Source organism: Budorcas taxicolor, chromosome 17 (assembly GCF_023091745.1).
Source record: "Budorcas taxicolor isolate Tak-1 chromosome 17, Takin1.1, whole genome shotgun sequence".
Taxonomy (NCBI): domain Eukaryota; kingdom Metazoa; phylum Chordata; class Mammalia; order Artiodactyla; family Bovidae; genus Budorcas; species Budorcas taxicolor.
Window position 1 is genome coordinate 70782082 of NC_068926.1, and position 22208 is coordinate 70804289.

The 22208-nt window shown below is 50.4% G+C and overlaps 1 gene segment (V, D, J or C); it reads left to right on the top strand.

Moving 5' to 3' along the window:
• Positions 1–486: 486 nt before the first annotated feature.
• The window catches only part of LOC128062134 (immunoglobulin lambda variable 1-40-like), a 134707-nt gene continuing 112985 nt past the window's right edge, over positions 487–22208 (top strand). The window contains 1 exon segment of the V gene segment in view: positions 487–556. Within this exon segment, the coding sequence occupies positions 502–556 (55 nt within the window).

The window sequence follows — 22208 nt, forward strand, 5'->3', positions numbered from 1 at the left end:
CCCTGAACTGGCTCTGAGGCGGGGACAGTGCCCAGGGCAGGGGCAGGAGCTGTCCCTGAGGGCTCCGCTCAACAGGGCACAGGGAGCGAGTCCGGGCCTGGACACCAGGGGGCGCGCGAGGGCCACTCCTGAGCTGGTTAGTGGGGTGAGCGCGGGGCCCAGGCCCTGGCACTGCCAGGCAACCAGTGCTCAGGGCGCCTGGATGGGACCTCCCGGCCCTGGGCCCCCACAGCCCCGCCCCAGTCCACACCCTGCCCCCCTCAGGCACAGGGACAGGAAGCAGGGCCCAGGGAGGGGTCACAGAGCTGGGTGGGGAGAGAGCTGGTGGGGGTCAGAGAGCTGGGTGGGCAGAGAGCTGGGGGGTCAGAGAGCTGGGGGGCGGGGCGGGGAGGACGGTCATTTGCATGAGAGGCCCCGCCCCCTCTCCGGCTATGAAGAGGGGCAGGAGCGGGGTGGGGGCGCTCTGCTCAGCTGTGGGGCCACAGACGGCAGGACGCCGAGATGTCCACCATGGCCTGGTCCCCTCTGCTCCTCACCCTGGTCGCTCTCTGCACAGGTGACTGGATGGGGGGACAGGGGAAGGGCCCTGGGAAGACTCAAGGGCCTTGTTCCCCGGTGTCGTGTCTGGACCCCCGAGTCACCATCTCTGTCTCTCCCTCTTCCAGGAACCTGGGCCCAGGCTGTGCTGACTCAGCCGTCCTCCGTGTCCAGGTCCCTGGGCCAGAGTGTCTCCATCACCTGCTCTGGAAGCAGCAGCAACGTTGGATATGGTAATTATGTGGGCTGGTACCAACAGGTCCCAGGATCAGCCCCCAAACTCCTCATCTATGGTACAACCAGTCGAGCCTCGGGGGTCCCCGACCGATTCTCCGGCTCCAGGTCTGGCAACACAGCGACTCTGACCATCAGCTCGCTCCAGGCTGAGGACGAGGCCGATTATTACTGTGCATCTTATGACAGTAGTAGCAGTAGCTATAATGGCACAGTGCTCCAGGCCAGCGGGGAAGTGAGACAAAAACCTGCTGTCCTCTCAGAGTCGGGGCTCTGGGGGCAGAAACATCCTCTGCAAAGGCAGCTGTTTCATTTGTCTCTTTGGCCTAAGACTGGGTCCAGAGTCACATCAGGGAACTTGATCCAGAAAAATCTGTTCACATCTTTCTTAATTCACCCCTTCTGCAGCTTTCTTTGGCAGCAACACATTGTCTAATTTTCTCAACTTGAGCAGAAATCCCCAGTGCCAAGGGTGGGTGCCCTGGGGATAGAGTCCTTGATGGGTCAGGTCAGAACCAGAGAAGCACAGGACAGTCCTGTCTGATTCTGGACTCTTCAGAGTGTCCAGTATTGTGCTGGGCCCAGCAGCTCTCCTTCTCTCTGATGCTAGTCGTGGACCCCTGGGGATCCCTGCTCCACTTCAGGTCTCGGGGGCTCTGCTCATTTTCCAGGTCTCAAATCTGAAGTTGGGGCTCCCTGGCCGTCTATGGGCTGAGCTGAGGCCCAGGATGCTGCTCCCGCCTTTTCTGTGACAGCCTCTCAGGCTCCCCCAGAGCTCCAGGCTTGTGGAACTAGACCAGGACTCCTTTCCATTGGGGAGGTGGGGCCGCCCAGCAGCTTCCTGCTCAGCGTCTGGCCTGACCTGCTGCTGCTGCTATCACCCTGACTCCGGGTCATCCAGGGGCTCTGCCTGGGCGTGGAGCCTCTTCCTGTCCCCTCTGTCCTTAAAGTCCCTCCAGCAGCCCATTCCCAGGAGAAGGTCTCAAAGGAAACAGGAAGTTCGTGTCCCCATCCCTAGGGACACAATGTCTCTTTGCCCTGAAGCTCAGGGGCTGAGGTTGGGGTCTGACTGAGGTCATCTCAGACCTGAACTCTGACTCTTGAGCCTTTAATCTCCATCGCTGGGGCATCTGCCCATTGCCTGGAGTTTCTAGAGCTCTGACACCTCTGATCGGCCCTCAACGTGAACGCCTGTGCTTTTTCTTCACAGGGGAGATCACTTCGGTTACTGGTGCAGTGACACGGGAGCATCTAAGGTGCGTCTTCCATTCGGGTCTTTGGGAACTACTGCCTCTCCATGGCCCTCACTGCTAAGATCCACCACTGATTCTTCCCGTTCAATATCTTTGTCTAACACTTGCCACATGATGTTGAATTCTTGTTATGGAGATTACATTCACTTTGGTCCTGATTTGTGGAGTTTGCACAAATTATTGTCACCAGACTCCAATATGAAAATAGTTGGTGCTTTTACAATATAACATGCTAAGGTCTTGACACATTGATGACTTTTTTCTTAAAATGAAAAAAAAAAAAAAGAAAAAAGACGTGTTCCATGCCTTCCCTTCCCCCATAAGTAGTGGATGAAGCGTGGGGTTATTTCAGTTCCTTCAGTTCAATTCAGTTCAGTCGCTCAGTCGTGTCCGACTCTTTGCGACCCCATGAATCGCAGCATGCCAGGCCTCCCTGTCCATCACCAACTCCCGGAGTTCACTCAGACTCACGTCCATTGAGTCCGTGATGCCATCCAGCCATCTCATCCTCAGTCATCCCCTTCTCCTCCTGCCCCTAATCCCTCCCAGCATCAGAGTCTTTCCCAATGAGTCAACTCTTCCAATGAGGTGGCCAAAGTACTGGAGTTTCAGCTTTAGCATCATTCCTTCCAAAGAAATCCCAGAGCTGATCTCCTTCAGAATGGACTGGTTGGATCTCCTTGCAGTCCAAGGGACTCTCAAGAGTCTTCTCCAACACCACAGTTCAAAAGCATCAATTCTTCGGTGCTCAGCCTTCTTCACAGCCTTCCAACTCTCACATCCATACATGACCACAGGAAAAACCATAGCCTTGACTAGACGGAACTCTGTCGGCAAAGTAATGTCTCTGCTTTTGAATATACTATCTAGGATGGTCATAACTTTTCTTTCAAGGAGTAAGCGACTTTTAATTTCATGGCTGCAGTCACCATCTGCAGTGATTCTGGAGCCCAAAAAAATGGAGTCTGACACTGTATCTACTGTTTCCCCATCTATTTCCCATGAAGTGATGGGACCAGATGCCATGATCTTCATTTTCTGAATGTTGAGCTTTAAGCCAACTTTTTCCCTCTCTTCTTTCACTTCCATTAAGAGGCTTTTAAGCTCCTCTTCACTTCCTGCCATAAGGGTGGTGTCATCTGCATATCTGAGGTTATTGATATTTCTCCTGGCAATCTTGATTCCAGCTTGTGTTTCTTCTAGTCCAGCGTTTCTCATGATGGACTCTGCATAGAAGTTAAATAAGCAGGGTGACGATATACAGCCTTGACGCACTCCTTTTCCTATTTGGAACCAGTCTGTTGTTCCATGTCCAGTTCTAACTGTTGCTTCCTGACCTGCATACAGATTTTTCAAGAGGCAGGTCAGGTGGTCTGGTATTCCCATCTCTTTCAGAATTTTCCACAGTTGATTGTGATCCACACAGTCAAAGGCTTTGGCATAGTCAATCAAGCAGAAATAGATGTTTTTCTGGAACTCTCTTGCTTTTTCCATGATCCAGTAGACGCTGGAAATTTGATCTGATTCCTCTGCCTTTTCTAGAACCAGCTTGAACATCAGGGAGTTCACGGGTCATGTATTGCTGAAGCCTGGTTTGGAAATATTTGAGCATTATTTTACTAGCACGTGAGATGAGTGCAATTGTGTGGTAGTTGGAGCATTCTTTGGCATTGCCTTTCTTTGGAATTGGAATGAAAACTGACCTTTTCCAGTCCTGTGGCCACTGCTGAATTTTCCAAATTTGCTGGCATATTGAGTGCAGCACTTTCACAGCATCATATTTCAGGATTTGAAACAGCTCCACTGGAATTCCATCACCTCCACTAGCTTTGTTTGTAGTGATGCTTTCTAAGGCCCACTTGACTTCACATCCAGGATGTCTGGCTCTAGGTGAGTGATCACACCATCGTGATTATCTGGGTCGTGAAGATCTTTTTTGTACAGTTCTTCTGTGTATTCTTGCCACCTCTTCTTAATATCTTCTGCTTCTGTTAGGTGCATACCATTTCTGTCCTTTATTGAGCCCACCTTTGCATGAAATGTTCCCTTGGTATCTCTAATTTTCTTGAAGAGATCTCTAGTCTTTCCCTTTCTGTTCTTTTCCTCTATTTCTTTGCATTGATCCCTGAAGATGGCTGTCTTATCTCTTCTTGCTATTCTCTGGAACTCTGCATTCAGATGCTTATATGTTTCCTTTTCTCCTTTTCTTTTTGCCTCTCTTCTTTTCACAGCTATTTGTAAGGCCTCCCCAGACAGCCATTTTGCTGTTTTGCATTTCTTTCCCATGGGCATTGTCTTGATCCCTGTCTCCTGTACAATGTCAGGAACCTCATTCCATAGTTCATCAGGCACTCTATCTATCAGATCTAGGCCCTTAAATCTATTTCTCACTTCCACTGTATAATCATAAGGTATATGATTTAGGTCATACCTGAATGGTCTAGTGGTTTTCCCTACTTTCTTCAATTTGAGTCTGAATTTGGTAATAAGGAGTTCATGATCTGAGCCACAGTCAGCTCCTGGTCTTTTTCTTGCTAACTGTATAAAGTTTCTCCATCTTTGGCTGCAATGAATATAATCAATCTGATTTTGGGTTGACCATCTGGTGATGTCCATGTGCAGAGTCTTCTCTTGTGTTGTTGGAAGAGGGTGTTTGCTATGACCAGTGCGTTCTCTTGGCAAAACTCTATTAGTCTTTGCCCTGCTTCATTCCGCATTCCAAGGCCACATTTGCCTGCTACTCCAGGTGTTTCTTGACTTCCTACTTCTGCATTCCAGTCCCCTAGAATGAAAAGGACATCTTTTTTGGGTGTTAGTTCTAAAAGGCCTTGTAGGTCTTCATAAAACCATTCAACTTCAGCTTCTTCAGCGTTACTGGTTGGGGCATAGACTTGGATAACTGTGATATTGAATGGTTTGCCTTGGAGACGAACAGAGATCATTCTGTCATTTTTGAGATTGGATCCAAGTACTGCATTTCGGACTCTTTTGTTGACCATGATGGCTACTCCATTTCTTCTGAAGGATTCCTGTCTCCAGTAGTAGATATAATGGTCATCTGAGTTAAATTCACCCATTCCAGTCCATTTTAGTTTGCTGATTCCTAGAATGTCGACGTTCACCCTTGCCATCTCTTGTTTGACCACTTCCAATTTGCCTTGATTCATGGACCTGACATTCCAGGTTCCTATGCAATATTGCTCTTTACAGCATCAGATCTTGCTTCTGTCACCAGTCACATCCACAACTGGGTATTGTTTTTGCTTTGGCTCCATCCTTTCATTCTTTCTAGAGTTATTTCTCCACTGATCTCCAGTAGCATATTGAGCACCTAATGACCTGGGGAGTTCCTCTTTCAGTATCCTATCATTTTGCCTTTTCATGCTGTTCATGGGGTTCCCAAGGCAAGAATACTGAAGTGGCTTGCCATTCCCTTCTCCAGTGGACGGGGAGACCAAGCTTCTTTGGTGAGCGTGTCCCGTCACTTTATTTTCAGAGAGGGCTTTTTTACCCTGAGTTGTACGTTGTGCAACGTGAAAAAAGCAGTCAACTCAGCATTCGATCAGTATTAACTTTTATCGGTACCAGGTTCTTTTCTGCAAGAGTCTTATTTTTGTACATTATATCTGGCCCGGAGGCCTGGTGATATTTTATGACCTCTTTTTGATAAAGGTTGGTCAGCCAGAGCAATAATTTTCCCTTAAAGTGTTTCTTCTCAAATTCCTAGCCTGCGTCACCGTTAAAATACAGAGTTACATTTTCATGGAGCAAAGATTCAGTGGGTTTTAGCAAAGAAAGAACTTATTAACTCAAAGTCTAACATTGCTAATGCTAAAGCTGCTGCTTGTTTTTTCTACATCCTGACTATATGCACTCCCAGGAACACAATGGATAAGGGATGTGAGAACTTGGCAGCAAGCATTGGCTCAACAATGTTGCAAGAGTCTGGATAACCCTGCCAAGTAAGCTAGAACACTAACAGGAGGTTTGAATTGAAACACTCTTATCTTGTCCAGGAGACTTATTAGCTAGAGCCCTAAGTTGATTTTCTCCAGAGAAAGGTGGTCAGGGATAGCCCCGTGTTAATGTCAGAAGAGTTGGTGAAAGTCATGAAATAATAAAACAGACAGATTCTGGTTTGGGGGTAGATGCTCGAGAAGGGGGACCCCTGGAGGCCTGATCTCGTTTTTGCCCATCAGGCCTCTTCCTCATGACCTTTGCCATGGGCGGGATTCTCCACGCTGGCTCCCGGCATTTCGGCCCTGTTCTCTGCCTCCTGCTGGGTCCACCCGCCCTCCATGATCACTGTGGACCCCATCCTGATGAGGAGGCTGGTCATCAGTGTGACACAGCTATCACTAACCACAGCCACAAGGAATTCCCGTGTGATTGGGATGTCGGGCGGCTGCGGCCCGGCGCACTAGGCACGGCCGAGAGGAGTTACCCCACGTGTGAGGTGAGGGGCAGGGGCCGAGAGTGCCAGGCTGCGACGGCGCGGGAGCCGCAGAGAGGAGCTGCCCAAGTATGAGGTCAGGGGTGGCCGGGAGAAGCCACCTCGCACCCGAGGTTAGTGGTGGGGGCCCTGAGGAGCCACCCCGGGCCCGAGGCCAGGGGCGGTGGCTGGGAGGAGCAACCTGCGGAGCGGTGGCTGCGCGGGCACAGGATGGCCTAGGGGAGCTATGCCACGCTGAATGTCAGGAAGGGCGGCAGTGAGGAGATATCCCTCGTCCAAGGTAAGGAGCAGCGGCTGTGCTTTGCTGGAGCAACCGAGAAGAGATACCCCACGCACAAGGTAAGAGAAATCTGATTAAGATGGTAGGTGTTGCAAGAGGGCATCAGAGGGGCAGACACACTGAAACCATACTCACAGAAGACTAGTCAATCTAATCACACTAGGACCACAGCCTTGTCTAACTCAATGAAACCAAGCCATGCCTGTGGGGGGCAACCCAAGACGGGCGGGTCATGGTGGAGAGGTCTGACAGAATGTGGTCCAATGGAGAAGGGAATGGCAAACCACTTCAGTATTCTTGCCTTGAGAACCCCATGAACAGCATGAAAAGGCAAAATGATAGGATACTGAAAGAGGAACTCGCCAGGTCATTAGGTGCCTAATATGCTACTGGAGATCAGTCTCCAGAAAGAATGACGGGATGTGGACATGACTGGTGACAGAAGCAAGGTCGGATGCTGAAAGAGCAATGTTGCATAGGAACCTGGAATGTCAGGTCCATGAATCAAGGCAAATTGGAAGTGGTCAAACAGGAGATGGCAAGAGTGAACGTCGACATTCTAGGAATCAGCAAACTAAAATGGACTGGAATGGGTGAATTTAACTCAGATGACCATTATATCTACTACTGCGGGCAGGAATCCCTCAGAAGAAATGGAGTAGCCATCATGGTCAACAAAAGAGTCCGAAATGCAGTACTTGGATGCAATCTCAAAAACGACAGAATGATCTCTGTTCGTCTCCAAGGCAATCCATTCAATATCACAGTTATCCAAGCCTATGCCCCAACCAGTAACGCTGAAGAAGCTGAAGTTGAACGGTTTTATGAAGACCTACAAGATCTTTTAGAACTAACACCCAAAAAAGTTGTCCTTTTCAATCTAGGGGACTGGAATGCAAAAGTAGGAAGTCAAGAAACACCTGGAGTAACAGGCAAATGTGGCCTTGGAATGCGGAATGAAGCAGGGCAAAGACTAATAGAGTTTTGCCAGGAAAATGCACTGGTCATAGCAAACAGCCTCTTCCACCAACACAAGAGAAGACTCTACACATGGACATCACCAGATGGTCAACACCGAAATCAGATGGATTGTATTCTTTGCAGCCTAAGATGGAGAAGCTCTATAAAGTCAGCAAAAACAAGACTGGGAGCTGACTGTGGCTCAGATCATGAACTCCTTATTGCCAAATTCAGACTCAAATTGAAGAAAGTAGGGAAAACCACTAGACCATTCAGGTATGACCTAAATCATATCCCTTATGATTATACAGTGGAAGTGAGAAATAGATTTAAGGGTCTAGATCTGATAGATAGAGTGCCTGATGAACTATGGAATGAGGTTTGTGACATTGTACAGGAGACAGGGATCAAGACCATCCCCATGGAAAAGAAATGCAAAAAAGCAAAATGGCTGTCTGGGGAGGCCTTACAAATAGCTGTGAAAAGAAGAGAGGCAAAAAGCAAAGGACAAAAGGAAAGATATAAGCATCTGAATGCAGAGTTCCAGAGAATAGCAAGAAGAGAAAAGAAAGCCATCTTCAGGGATCAATGCAAAGAAATAGAGGAGAAGAACAGAAAGGGAAAGAATAGAGATTTCTTCAAGAAAATTAGAGATACCAAGGGAACATTTCCTGCAAAGGTGGGCTCAATAAAGGACAGAAATGGTATGCACCTAACAGAAGCAGAAGATATTAAGAAGAGGTGGCAAGAATACACAGAAGAACTGTACAAAACAGCTTTTCATGACCCAGAGAATGGTGTGATCACTAATCTAGAGCCAGACATCCTGAAATGTGAAGTCAAGTGGGCCTTGGAAAACATCACTACGAACAAAGCTAGTGGAGGTGATGGAATTCCAGTTGAGCTTTTTCAAATCTGAAAGATGATGCTGTGAAAGTGCTGCACTCAATATGCCAGCAAATTTGGAAAACTCAGCAGTGGCCACAGGACTGGAAAAGGTCAGTTTTCATTCCAGTCCCTAAGAAAGGCAATGCCAAAGAATGCTCCAACTACCACACAATTGCACTCATCTCACATGCTAGTAAAATAATGCTCAAAATTTTCCAAGCCAGGCTTCAGCAATACATGAACCTTGAAATTCCTGATGTTCAAGCTGATTTTAGAAAAGGCAGAGGAACCAGAGATCAAATTTCCAACATCCACTGGATCATGGAAAAAGCAAGAGAGTTCCACAAAAATATCTATTTCTGCTTGATTGACTATGCCAAAGCCTTTGACTGTGTGGATCACAATCAACTGTGGAAAATTCTGAAAGAGATGGGAATACCAGACCACCTGACCTGCCGCTTGAGAAATTTGTATGCAGGTCAGGAAGCAACAGTTTGAATTGGACATGGAACAACAGACTGGTTCCAAATAGGAAAAGGAGTGCGTCAAGGCTGTATATTGTCACCCTGCTTATTTAACTTCTATGCAGAGTACATCATGAGAAACGCTGGGCTGGAAGAAGCACAAGCTGGAATCAAGATTGCCGGGAGAAATATCAATAACCTCAGATATGCAGATGACACCACTGTGATGGCAGAAAGTGAACAGGAACTAAAAAGCCTCTTGATGAAAGTGAAAGTGGAGAGTGTAAAAGTTGGCTTAAAGCTCAACATTCAGAAAACAAACATCATGGCATCTGGTCTCATCACTTCATGGGAAATAGATCAGGAAAGAGTGGAAACAATATTGTTATATAATCGTAAAGAAATTAGAGGAAAATAAAAGTTTGTCTTTTCTTCCTCCTTAGAATTCCAGAACTCTCTCTCCTTGGGGACCCCTAGACTTCTTATCAACCTACCTAGGAAATGACTCTCTCATCCCCAAAGTCCCGGATCTAGTAAAAAATATCACCGGTACCAAGAACCAGGAAAATATGTAACGATGGGAAAGAGGCTTATATAGACATCAACGCTGAGATGACTCAGATGATAAAATCAGGTGACAGATATTTGCAGTGAACAATCATCAAATCTATTTGATGAGGAAGCATAAGCACTTTGGGGGAAAAGGGGAAAGGAAATAAATGCAAAAAATACAGTTATGAGAACAAAGTGGGGCTTCCCTCATGGCTCAGTCCGTAAAGAATCCGCCTGCAATGCAAGAGACCCAGGTTCGATTCCTGGGTCTGGAAGATCTCCTGGAGAAGGAAATGGCAGCCCACTCCAGTGTTCTTGCCTGGAGAGCCCCGTGGGCACAGGACCCTGGCGGCTGCAGACCACGGCGGTCCCAAGCGTGGGGCATGCGGCTTAGCAGCTAAACCAGCACCACCGCGAGCACACAGTAGGCGGAAACCTGGAAATACAGCAGGTGAAAGTAAAAAGGAAACTCATCTGTTGAGCTCAAAGACGTGTGATACTTAGTGTCATTTAATGAATTTGTTCCTTGTTGGAGTATTTGATGACCTGAGAAAAGGCAGTTGCCCCTCCTTCCTCGCAATTTCCCCACCATGATCATTCCCCGAGCACGTCACCAGGGGGCGCCCTGCACTTGCTCCGAACTTGCAAAGCCTGAACACACCACATGGTCCCCTGACTGCATGAGTCCCCAGGCTCACTGGCCTGAGTTGGACGTGACAGCAGGTGCGTCCTCTCAGGGGACAGACTCAGAGCCCTGAACCCCCAGGCCTCCTGCTGGGAGTGAAGCTGCAAAGGGGGCCCATGAGTGACAGCTGGAGGGTTTTGGGCTCAGGGGCGTATGAGGCCCCACCCTCTTCCCCAGGATCAGAAGAGGGGCGGAGCGCCCAGATCCCAGTCCCACGCACCCCTCAGCTCCCCTCAGTCTCCTCCTGCCCCTCCTCAGCTCTTTCCTAAGTGCCTCCCTCCCTTGCCCCTCCTCCTCTGACTCGTGGCTTTCCTTCCCAGTCCTGGCCTCCGTTCTTTCTACAACCCTGCACCCCGTGACCTCCTCCAGCATGATCAAGTTCACTTTGTCAAAAGTCGTGGACATGTTTTCTGATCTTCCTGAATGGGACCCTCACTTCCTCGTCCTCCCCTTGAATCCCTCCGACGTCTCCCTTCTGCAGAAGCCTCAGCAATCAGACTCTCAGGTATGGGTCCTCTCTGTGTCCCTGGGGAGCCCCAGGACAGACCCAGCTCAGGTCACCCTCCCAGATGTGATACTGAACCCTGGGGGACACACAGAACTCAGGGAGGGGTTTGGTGGGTCAGAGGACAGGGGCACATTGTATGAGGGGCCCGTTTTCCTGGGCCTGGGGGCATGAGAGACGGGCAGTAGCAGCCTCAGCAGAGCTCCGGGGCGGCTGCACCTCAGCCTGGACTCCCCTCTCCCTCCTGACGCCCCTCCTTCACTGCACAGGTCAGGACAGCCCTCAGCACCCTGACTCCCCCTCCCTGACCACTCCCACCACATGCAGGAAACGGACCTCCCTGTCCTTCCTCAGGACATACAGGGTGCTGTGCTTCAGGGTCCCTCTCCCAGCCTGTGCTGACGCAGCTGCCCTGTGCATCTGCCTCCCTGGGAGCCTCGGCCAAGCTCACCTGCACCCTGTGCAGCGGCTACAGCAGCTACTATGTGGGCTGGCACCACAAGGTCCCAGGGAGGGGTCCCCATTTCCTGATGCGAGTGGGCACCAGTGGTGTTGCTGGATTCAAGTGGGATGGGATCTCTGACTGCTTCTCAGGCTCGGGCTCTGGCCTGAGGGTGCCTGACCTTCTAGAACGTCCCGGAGGAGGACGAGGCTGACTACATCTGTGGGGCAGACCATGGCAGTGGGAGCAGCTTCGTGTAACCCACAGTGACACGGGCAGGGAAGTGAGACAGAAACCCCAGTGGTGGCCCCGCCCCCTCCCCTCCCATCACCAGACCCACAGTTTAGAGGGTGCCTCCTGACCTGCCTCGAGAGTTGCCACCTCATCAAGTATTCTCATAACTCAGCACCTGTCTGAGAGGAAGGTCTGTCTTTGCACAACCTTCCTGGTCTTGGTCCACAGCAAATGTTCCCCAGGTCTGTAAAATGTAAGCCACTCTAGACCAAAGTTCAGTGACACATATGATGTCGTGAACTTCAAAGCTGCAGAACAGCATCCCCTGATCCCCTTATCAGTCTGTACAACATTCACGTGGAGCTTCCCAGGTGGGAAAGCGAGTGGCAAAGAACTTGCCTACCAATGCAGGAGAGGTAAGGGACGTGCATTCGATCTCTGGGTTGGGAATACCCCCTGGCAACCCACTCCAGAATTCTTGCCTGGAGAATCCCATGGACAGAGGAGCCTAGTGGGCTACAGTCCATGAGGTCTCAAAGCGTCCCAAATGACTGAAGCAGCTCAGCACACAGAGCCTTCGCTTAGCTCACCACTGGGGAAAATAAACATCAGATGGATCCTTCTGACAGTGGTTGGAATTGGTTGCTCGGGTGCACATGCGATATGTAGTAAAGAGTGTCCCAGGGAAAGTGATGGTGCTGAGGGCTTTACTGCCTTTCAGCGATGAGGGAAGATGAGGGCTAAGAGGAGTGGAAGACTGAAAGAGGGAAATCACACTGAAGAGGGTCGATCCTGGGTGAGGATATAGGGGATTCACGAGGCTGCTCTTCAAGGATTTTTGTAATTTCAACAGAATTTTTTACCCAGTGACAAGTGTGTATGAAACAAAACCCCCATCCCTGTCCGCTATGATGTGTGTCTGCCCCATATTAACAGATCACCCAAGTGACCAGCTTCTATGCTTCCGCCGCGTTTTCTAGGTCAAGCACTCTGCGTGGAGGCTGGGACATCCCAGGGGCCAGAGGAGGTGCCCAGGGCCAGTAGGAGGCACCATGCAGTGTCCCAGAGGGGTTGTCAGGCCCAAAAACAGGGAAACCACTCGGAGATCCAGAAGCCTGTGCAAACTGTCCTCCCTGATGGGGGGTCCCTATTCCCTTTGAGGTCTGTCCCCTGGGAGCTTCTGGTCCTGGTAACCTAACCAGCCAGTTCAGGTTCTGGTCCCTCCTTCTCATCCATGTGGAGCCTTTGCCAAGTCTGGGTCAGAGAGAAGATGCGGAAACGTGAGGAGTCAGAATGTGGCTCCAAGTAGAAGTGGCTCCTGGGAGAGTCTGTGCAGAGGACAGGCACAGCTGTGGGCAGGGGCCCCGCAGGGCGACCTGTGTGCAGTTAGGTGTGTGATGAGTGTGTATCAGGATATTACAAGTGTGTTTTTTGTTCCTGTGTTAATGTGGTTTTTGATATTATTGGTGTTCAATTTATTTTTAAAATGTCTTCCTATAAAGCAAACGTATACAGAAAACTAACACTTGATCTGATAATGGAATTACTGTATTAACTTTTTCGTTAGAGTATTTGGATCACTATTTAACCAGAGTGATTTATAATCTTCCCAGTTATGTGTTTTATTTTCAGGTGAATGTCCACCACTTAAACTGCTTTCTCGAAGAACTAGGAAATTTTACATCATTTGCAATGTTTTATAAAATAAACATACCAAGCGAATCTATGGTAACAAGTAGTTGCTGGAGTTTGCTAGCTATTTTGTTAGATATTTCTGGTAAAAAAGTTTATATTATGTCTTTTGTGGGGTAATTCAATGATAAAATTTCCAGGTTTTCCTGGAAAAATGTCATCTCTTTACTTATATTTTCTACGAGACCAAAGTCGTACCTTCCTGGGAAAGTATGATGTGAAAGTGAAAGGCTCCCAGTCGAGCCCGGCTCTTGGTGAAACCACGGACTGTCCAGCCCATGGAATCCTCCAGGCCAGAATCCTAGAGTGGGTAGCCTTTCCCTTCTCCAGGGGATCTTCCCGAGCCAGGGATGGAACCCAGGTCTCCCGAGTTGTAGGCAGGTTGTTTGACAGCTGAGCCGCCAGGGAAGCCCAGGAAAGTGCGATATCCCGGCTTTTTCGATGGTTTTCCTGCAGCCCCTGCCCCATCTCCCCCCTGTTCTGTGTCTGCAGGTTCCCTCTCCCAGCCTGAGGTGACTCAGCCGGCCTCCCTCTGGGCATCTCCGGGAGCATCAGCCAGACTCCCAGACTGCACCCTGCACAGTGGGCCAATGTCGGTGGCTAGCAAATATCCTGTTTCCAGCAGAAGCCAGGGAGCCCTCCCCAGGACCTCCTGGTGTTCAAGTCAGACTCCAATAAGCCCCAGGCCTCTGGGGTCCCCAGTCACTTCTCTGGATCCAAGGCTGCCTCAGCCAATGAAGGGCTCCTGCTCATCTCTGGGCTGCAGACTCAGGATGCGGCTGACTATAATTGCTACTGTCACCAAAACACTGGTATTTACCAGGGGCTTCAGGCCCACAGTGGCCCTGTGCCCTCCCTCACGCAGCTGTCCCTGCTGCTCTGCCTGGACCGTGTCTAACTCCAGTTAACCTCCTGTGGTCACTTCTGAGCTTCCAGAGAACAACAGATCTGACCTGTCACGTACTGCCCCTCATCTCAGATCTGACACTCACCCATGGCTCTGATCACGCAGATTGCCATGTTTTGACACACATCTTCCGAATCAGAGATATAAATCCTGCAGTGGAGATGCTATAAGTGGCAGAAAGAGGCTGATTCCTGCTCTGCTTCACTCAGACCCCCCAAAATTAATAATGCAAGTATCTGGGTAAAAATTAACTTTTACTTAATTTTAATAAAAATTTTCAAATAAGAAAATAAACTTACAAAGATAATTATATTTCAGATATGGAAGTCTTATCAATGAAAAATTGAAATAAGCATAGATCGTCCTTCAATTAAACTCATGCACGTATTTAAAGTAATGACCTTAAAATTTTCACTAATCCATTAACATAGTTTCACACATTTACTGTCTCAGGGAATCCCAGGGGGTCCAGTGGCTAAGACTCCACGATCCCAGTGCAGTCAGCCTGGTTTCATCCCTGGTTGGGTAACTAAGATACCACAAGCCACAGTGAAGACACCACCCAGACAAACAGACAAATACATATTTATAAAAGTCTCACAGTCACACCTGCAGTGTAACACACTCGTGCAGCGCATGACAGACCACAGTCGGGCCATTCTTCTCCAGACAAACTTCCCCTTAACTGTGTCTTCTCGGACCCACTGACTGGGACGACTGGTCCTACCACCCACCACGTATCAGGCTCCCTGGGAACAGACGCTGCTCAGGGCCTCTCAGAGTCTCAATAAAAAGTGCCATGAGGATCACAGCCCTGCTCCCTGCAGCCTGTGCCCTGTGCCTGCAGCAGAGACGCCCAGTAGGGGTCCCTTAGTAAGAGGGGACACAGCGACGGGAGTGCACCGTGTGGAAAGCCTCACACAGTGAAGATCCAGACACTCAGGAATCCAGAGTCCCACCCCCGGCCTCTCCCCCTACACCTTCCCACCTCCACAGAGAAGGGCCCCCTCCTCACGGCTGAGGGGACGCACAGAGGAAGCAGGGCTCCGGCCTCCAGGGAGGGGACGCACAGAGGAGGGACCCGCTCTCCCGCCCAGAAGGGGACGGGCCTCCCCGGGGCCAGCACTGCCCTGACCTCATCCTGATGGAGAGGAACCTGTGCCCCAGAAGCCCTCTCAGTCCTGACCCCGAGCAGCCCAGCGAGACGTGGACAGACTCGGCCTGAGGGGCCTCAGGGGGGCACACAGGGGCCCTGAGGTCACAGCGGACACAGAGGAGGCCCCTGAACTGGCTCTGAGGCGGGGACAGTGCCCAGGGCCGGGGCAGGAGCTGTCCCTGAGGGCTCCGCTCTCCAGGGCACAGGGAGCGAGTCCGGGCCTGGACACCAGGGGGCGCGCGAGGGCCACTCCTGAGCTGGTTAGTGGGGTGAGCGCGGGGCCCAGGCCCTGGCACTGCCAGGCAACCAGTGCTCAGGGCGCCTGGATGGGACCTCCCGGCCCTGGGCCCCCACAGCCCCGCCCCAGTCCACACCCTGCACCCCTCAGGCACAGGGACAGGAAGCAGGGCCCAGGGAGGGGTCACAGAGCTGGGTGGGCAGAGAGCTGGTGGGGGTCAGAGAGCTGGGGGGTCAGAGAGCTGGGGGGTCAGAGAGCTGGGTGGGGAGAGAGCTGGGGGGTCAGAGAGCTGGGGGGTCAGAGAGCTGGGGGGTCAGAGAGCTGGGGGATCAGAGAGCTGGGTGGGGAGAGAGCTGGGGGGTCAGAGAGCTGGGGGGTCAGAGAGTGGGGGGCGGGGCGGGGAGGACGGTCATGTGCATGAGAGGCCCCGCCCCCTCTCCGGCTATGAAGAGGGGAAGGGGCGGTGTGGGGGCGCTCTGCTCAGCTGTGGGGCCACAGACGGCAGGACGCCGACATGTCCACCATGGCCTGGTCCCCTCTGCTCCTCACCCTGGTCGCTCTCTGCACAGGTGACTGGATGCGGGGACAGGGGAAGGGCCCTGGGAAGACTCACAGGCCCTGCTCCCGGCTCTCGTGTCTGGACACCCGAGTCACCATCTCTGTCTCTCCCCCTTCCAGGAACCTGGGCCCAGGCTGTGCTGACTCAGCCGCCCTCCGTGTCCAGGTCCCTGGGCCAGAGGGTCTCCATCACCTGCTCTGGAAGCAGCAGCAACGTTGGATATGGTAATTATGTGGGCTGGTTCCAACATGTCCCAGGATCGGCCCCCAGAACCCTCATCTATGGTGCAACCAGTCGAGCCTCGGGGGTCCCCGACCGATTCTCCGGCTCCAAGTCTGGCAACACAGCGACTCTGACCATCAGCTCGCTCCAGGCTGAAGACAAGGCTGATTATTTCTGTTCATCTTATGACAGCAGCGGCTATAATGGCACAGTGCTCCAGGCCAGCGGGGAAGTGAGACAAAAACCTGCTGTCCTCTCAGAGTCGGGGCTCTGGGGGCAGAAACATCCTCAGCAAAGGCAGCTGTTTCATTTGTTTCTTTGGCCTAAGACTGGGTCCAGAGTCACACCAGGAAACTTGATGCAGAAAATTCTGTTCACATCTTTCTTAATTCACCCCTTCCGCAGCTTTCTTTGGCAGCAACACATTGTCTGATTTTCTCAACTTGAGCAGAAATCCCCAGTGCCAAGGGCAGGTGCCCTGGGGATAGAGTCCATGATGGGTCAGGTCAGAACCAGAGAAACACAGGACAGTCCTGTCTGATTCTGGATTCTTCAGAGTGTCCAGTATGTGTGCTGGGCCCAGCAGCTCTCCTTCTCTCTGATGCTAGTCGTGGACCCTTGGGGATCCCTGCTCCATTTCAGCTCTCTGTGTCTCTGCTCATTTTCCAGGTCTCAAATCTGAAGTTGGGGCTCCTTGGCCGTCTATGGGCTGAGCTGAGGCCCAGGATGCTGCTCCCGCATTTTCTGTGACAGCCTCTCAGGCTCCCCCACAGCTGCAGGCTTGTGGAACTAGACCAGGACTCCTTTCCATCTGGGGACGTGGGGCCGCCCAGCGGCTTCCTGCTCAGCGTCTGGCCTGACCTGCTGCTGCTGCTGCTATCACCCTGACTCCGGATCATCCAGGGGCTCTGCCTGGGCGTGGAGCCTCTTCCTGTCCCCTCTGTCCTTAAAGTCCCTCCAGCAGCCCATTCCCAGGAGAAGGTCTCAAAGGAAACAGGAAGTTCGTGTCCCCATCACTAGGGACACAGTGTCTCTTTGCCCTGAAGCTCAGGGGCTGAGGTTGGGGTCTGACTGAGGTCATCTCAGACCTGAACTCTGACTCGGGAACCTTTAATCTCCATCACTGGGGCATCTGCCCATTGCCGGGGGTTTCTAGAGCTCTGACCCCTCTCATCGGCCCTCAACATGAACGCCTGTGCTTTTTCTTCACAGGGGAGATCACTTCGGTTACTGCTGCACCGACACGGGAGCATCTAAGGCGCGTCTTCCATTCGGGTCTTTGGGAACTACTGCCTCTCCATGGCCCTCACTGCTAAGATCCGCCATTGATTCTTCCTGTTCAATATCTTTGTCTAACACTTGCCACATGATGTTGAATTCTTGTTATGGAGATTACATTCACTTTGGTCCTGATTTGTGGGGTTTCCACAAATTATTGTCACCAGACTCCAATATGAGAATAGTTGGTGCTTTTACAATATAACATGCTAAAGTCTTGATACATTGATGACTTTTTTCTTAAAATGAAAAAAAAAAAAAAAAAAAAAAAGACGTGTTCCATGCCTTCCCTTCCCCCATAGGTAGTGGATGCAGCCTGGGGTTATTTCAGTTCCTTCAGTTCAATTCAGTTCAGTTGCTCAGTCGTGTCTGACTCGTTGCGACCCCATGAATCGCAGCACGCCAGGCCTCCCTGTCCATCACCAACTCCCGGAGTTCACTCAGACTCACGTCCATCGAGTCGGTGATGCCATCCAGCCATCGCTTCTTCTGTTGTCCCCTTCCTTCTCCTCCTGCCCGCAATCCCTCCCAGCATCAGGGTCTTTTCCAATGAGTCAACTCTTCGCATGAGGTGGCCAAAGTACTGGAGTTTCAGCTTCAGCATCAGTCCTTCCAATGGAAGAATATAGGGCAGCCCTTCCCTCCTCCCTTTCCCCACCATGACCATTCGCCGAGCGCATCACCAGGGGGCGCTGTGCAGCTGCTCAGAACTGGCCGAGCCGGAACACACCAGATGGTGCCCTGACCCTGCACCAGGGCTCACTGGACTGAGCTGGACGTGACAGCAGGTGCTTCCTCTCAGGAGACAAACCCAGAGCCCCGAACCCCAGGCCTCCTGCCGGGAGTGAAGCTGCACACGGGGCCCAGGACTCACACATGGAGGGTGATGGGCTCAGGGCATCATCCGGCCCCACCTTCTTCCCCAGGAGCAGAGGAGGCCAGTGGCCCCCAAGCCCACCCCTTGCACCCCTCCCGCTCCCCGCGGCCTCCTCTGCTCCTCCCCTGCTCTTTCCTAGGAGCACCCCTCTGATCCGTGACTTTCCTCCCCAGTCCGGGGCTCCTCTCTACAACCCTTCTCCAGCGACCTCCTCCTCCAGACCAGCGTCACTCTCAGGTCGTGGGGCGGTTTCCCGTCTTCCCTGACCAGACGCTCACCTCCTTGTCCTCCCTTGCAGCCCCTCTAGCCCTCCCACCAGAGAAGCCTCAGGTCTCCAGGCTCCAGGGGTGACCCCAGCTCATCCCCTCCCGGCCAGGGCTGTCACTGCTGCCTTGCCTGGACCCCCTTTATCTCAGCTTATCTTCCTATGGTCACTTCTGAGGGTCGGAGGTCAGCAGACCTGACCTGTCACGCACGTTCCCTCAACTCTGCTCTGAGGCGGACCTATGGCTCCCATCCCTCAGCCTGCCCTGTTTTCCCAGGCTGCTCAGAGATAAGCACTCCCCAGGGGAGACGCAATATGTGGCAGAAAGAGCTGGTTCTAGCCCTGTCTCACTCAAAGTCCAAAAAAGTTAAGAATGCAAATATCTTTGTAAAAATATTTTTACTGGATAATATTTAAAATTTCCTAGGATACCTATAAGTCATTTCAAAAGAATTTTTTAATAAAAAAAGAACTTACAATGATAATTAGTTTTCCAAAACTGTGCCCTTGTGAAGGAAAAATTAAGAGAACATAGATTTTCCATCAGTTTCATTCATGCACAGATTTTAAGGAATGACTGTAGATTTTCACTGATCCATTACCACATTTTGGTTCACTTAAAATCTCACGCACCCAGAACGTAACACCTTACCATTGCAGGGCAAGCTACAGTCAACTGTTTTTTTCCAACCAATCACTTCGACCTCTACCTTCTCTAACCTCCTATTTGGGACAGTTGGTCCTAAGAGCTATTATGTGTCAGGATCCCTGGGGACACACGCTGCTCAGAGCCCTTCAGAGTCTCAATAACAACTGCCAGGAGCATCCCCAGGTCTGCTCCCTGCAGCCGGTGCCCTGTGCCTGCAGGAGAGACGCCCAGGAGGGGTCACTTCATAAGCAGGACACGGGCACGGGGTCCAGCATGTGGAAAGCTTCATACACAGTAAGTTCTGTTCACTACAGTAGCTCGGTCGTGTTCAACTCTGTGTGACCCCATGGACTGCAGCACGCCAGCCCTCTCTGTCCATCACCAACTCCCGGAGTTTAATCAAACTCATGTCCATTGAGTTGATGATGCCATCCGACCATCTCATCCTCTGTCGTCCCCTTCTCCTCCTGCCGTCAATCTTTCCCAGCATCAGGGTCTTTTTCAATGAGTCAGTTCTTCCAATCAGGTGGCCAAATTATTGGAGCTTCAGGTTCAGTATCAGTCCTTCTAATGAATATTCAGGACTGATTTCCTTTAGGATGGACTGGTTGGATCTCCTTGCAGTCCAAGGGACTCTCAAGAGTCTTCTCCAAAACCACACTTCAAAAGCATCAATTCATCAGCACTCAGCCTTCTTCACAGTCCAACTCTCACATCCATACATGACCACTGGAAAAACCATAGCCTTGACTAGATGGACATTTGTTGGCAAAGTAATGTCTCTGCTTTTGAATATACTATCTATGTTGGTCATAACTTTCCTTCCAAGGAGTAAGTGTCTTTTAATTTCACAGCTGCAATCACCATCTACAGTGATATTGGAACCCCCAAAAATAAAGTCTGACACTGCTTCCACTGTTTCCCCATCTATTTCCCATGAAGTGATGGGACCGGATGCCATGATCTTCGTTTTCTGAATGTTGAGCTTTAAGCCAACTTTTACACTCTCCTCTTTCACTTCCATCAAGAGGCTTTTTAGTTCCTCTTCACTTTCTGCCATCACGGTGGTGTCATCTGCATATCTGAGGTGATTGATATTTCTCCCAGCAATCTTGATTCCAGCTTGTGTTTCTTCCAGTCCAGCGTTTCTCATGATGTATTCTGCATATAAGTTCAATAAGCAGGGTGACAATATACAGCCTTGACATACTCCTTTTCCTATTTGGAACCAGTCTGTTGTTCCATGTCCAGTTCGAACTGTTGCTTCCTGGCCTGCATACAGGTTTCTCAAGAGGCAGGTCAGGTGGTCTGGTATTCCCATCTCTTTCAGAATTTTCCACAGTTGATTGTGATCCACATAGTCAAAGGCTTTGGCGTAATCAATCAAGCAGAAATAGATGTTTTTCTGGAACTCTCTTGTTTTTCCATGATCCAGCAGATGTTGGCGATTTGATCTCTGGTTCCTCTCCCTTTTCTAAAACCAGCTTGAACATCAGGAAGTTCACGGTTCACGTATTGCTGAAGCCTGGCTTGGAGAATTTTGAGCATTACTTTACTAGCATGTGAGATGAGTGCAATTGTGCGGTAGTTTGAGCATTCTTTGGCATTGCCTTTCTTTGGGATTGGAATGAAAACTGACCTTTTCCAGTCCTGTGGCCACTGCTGAGTTTTCCAAATTTGCTGGCATATTGAGTGCAGCACTTGCACAGCATCATCTTTCAGGATTTGCAACAGCTGAACTGGAATTCCATTACCTCCACTAGCTTTGTTCGTAGTGATGCTTTCCAAAGCCCACTTGACTTCACATTCCAGGATATCTGGCTCTAGATGAGTGATCACACCATCGTGATTATCCGGGTCGTGAAGATCTTTTTTGTACAGTTCTTCTGTGTATTCTTGCCACCTCTTCTTAATATCTTCTGCTTCTGTTAGGTCCAGACCATTTCTGTCCTTCATCGAGCCCATCTTTGCATGAAATGTTCCCTTGATATCTCTAATTGTCTTGAAGAGATCTCTAGTCTTTCCCTTGTGTTGTTTTCCTCTATTTCTTTGCCTTGATCGCTGAAGAAGGCTTTCTTGTGTCTTCTTGCTATTCCTTGGAACTCTGCATTCAGATGCTTATATCTTTCCTTTTCTCCTTTGCTTTTCGCCTCTCTTCTTTTCACAGCTATTTGTAAGGCCTCCCCAGACAGCCATTTTGCTGTTTTGCATTTCTTTTCCATGGGGATCGTCTTGAACCCTGTCTCCTGTACAATGTCATGAACCTCCATCCATAGTTCATCAGGCACTCTATCTATCAGATCTAGGCCCTTAAATCTATTTCTCACTTCCACTGTATAATCATAAGGGATTTGATTTAGGTCATACCTGAGTGGATTATTCTTTCTAATTCTCCCTTTCCCCTTAAGCCTTAAATTTGCCTTATCCTCAGTTTTCATACACACAAAATGACATAATCTCCACTGTATTGAGGAACCTTGCTCGATAGGCTCCACATCAAGCAGAGCCGATCTCTGGCTGGTAAATCGGGCCTCAGACACAGATCCTGAGGAGGAACGCAATTACCACACGTTGTGGGAAGCGGACACGGAGCAGCAGCTCAGAAATGGACATAAAGTCGTATTCCATTTCATGCGGTGAGAATAAGAATGGAGGGGCCACACTGCACAGCTTACGGCACAAATCCCCCTGAAGCCCCTCCCCTGCTCTTCCTGCTCCTCTACCCCATGTAAGGGCATAAGGGGAGTGAGTCTAGAATACTCCACGAGGATCCCACCGGCCAGTGAGACACGGGGTCATTCAACTTCTGATCAGAACTCACATGTGTTTCTAATATTTTCATTTGGTATTTCGGGAGAAATTAATTTAATGGCTGTAT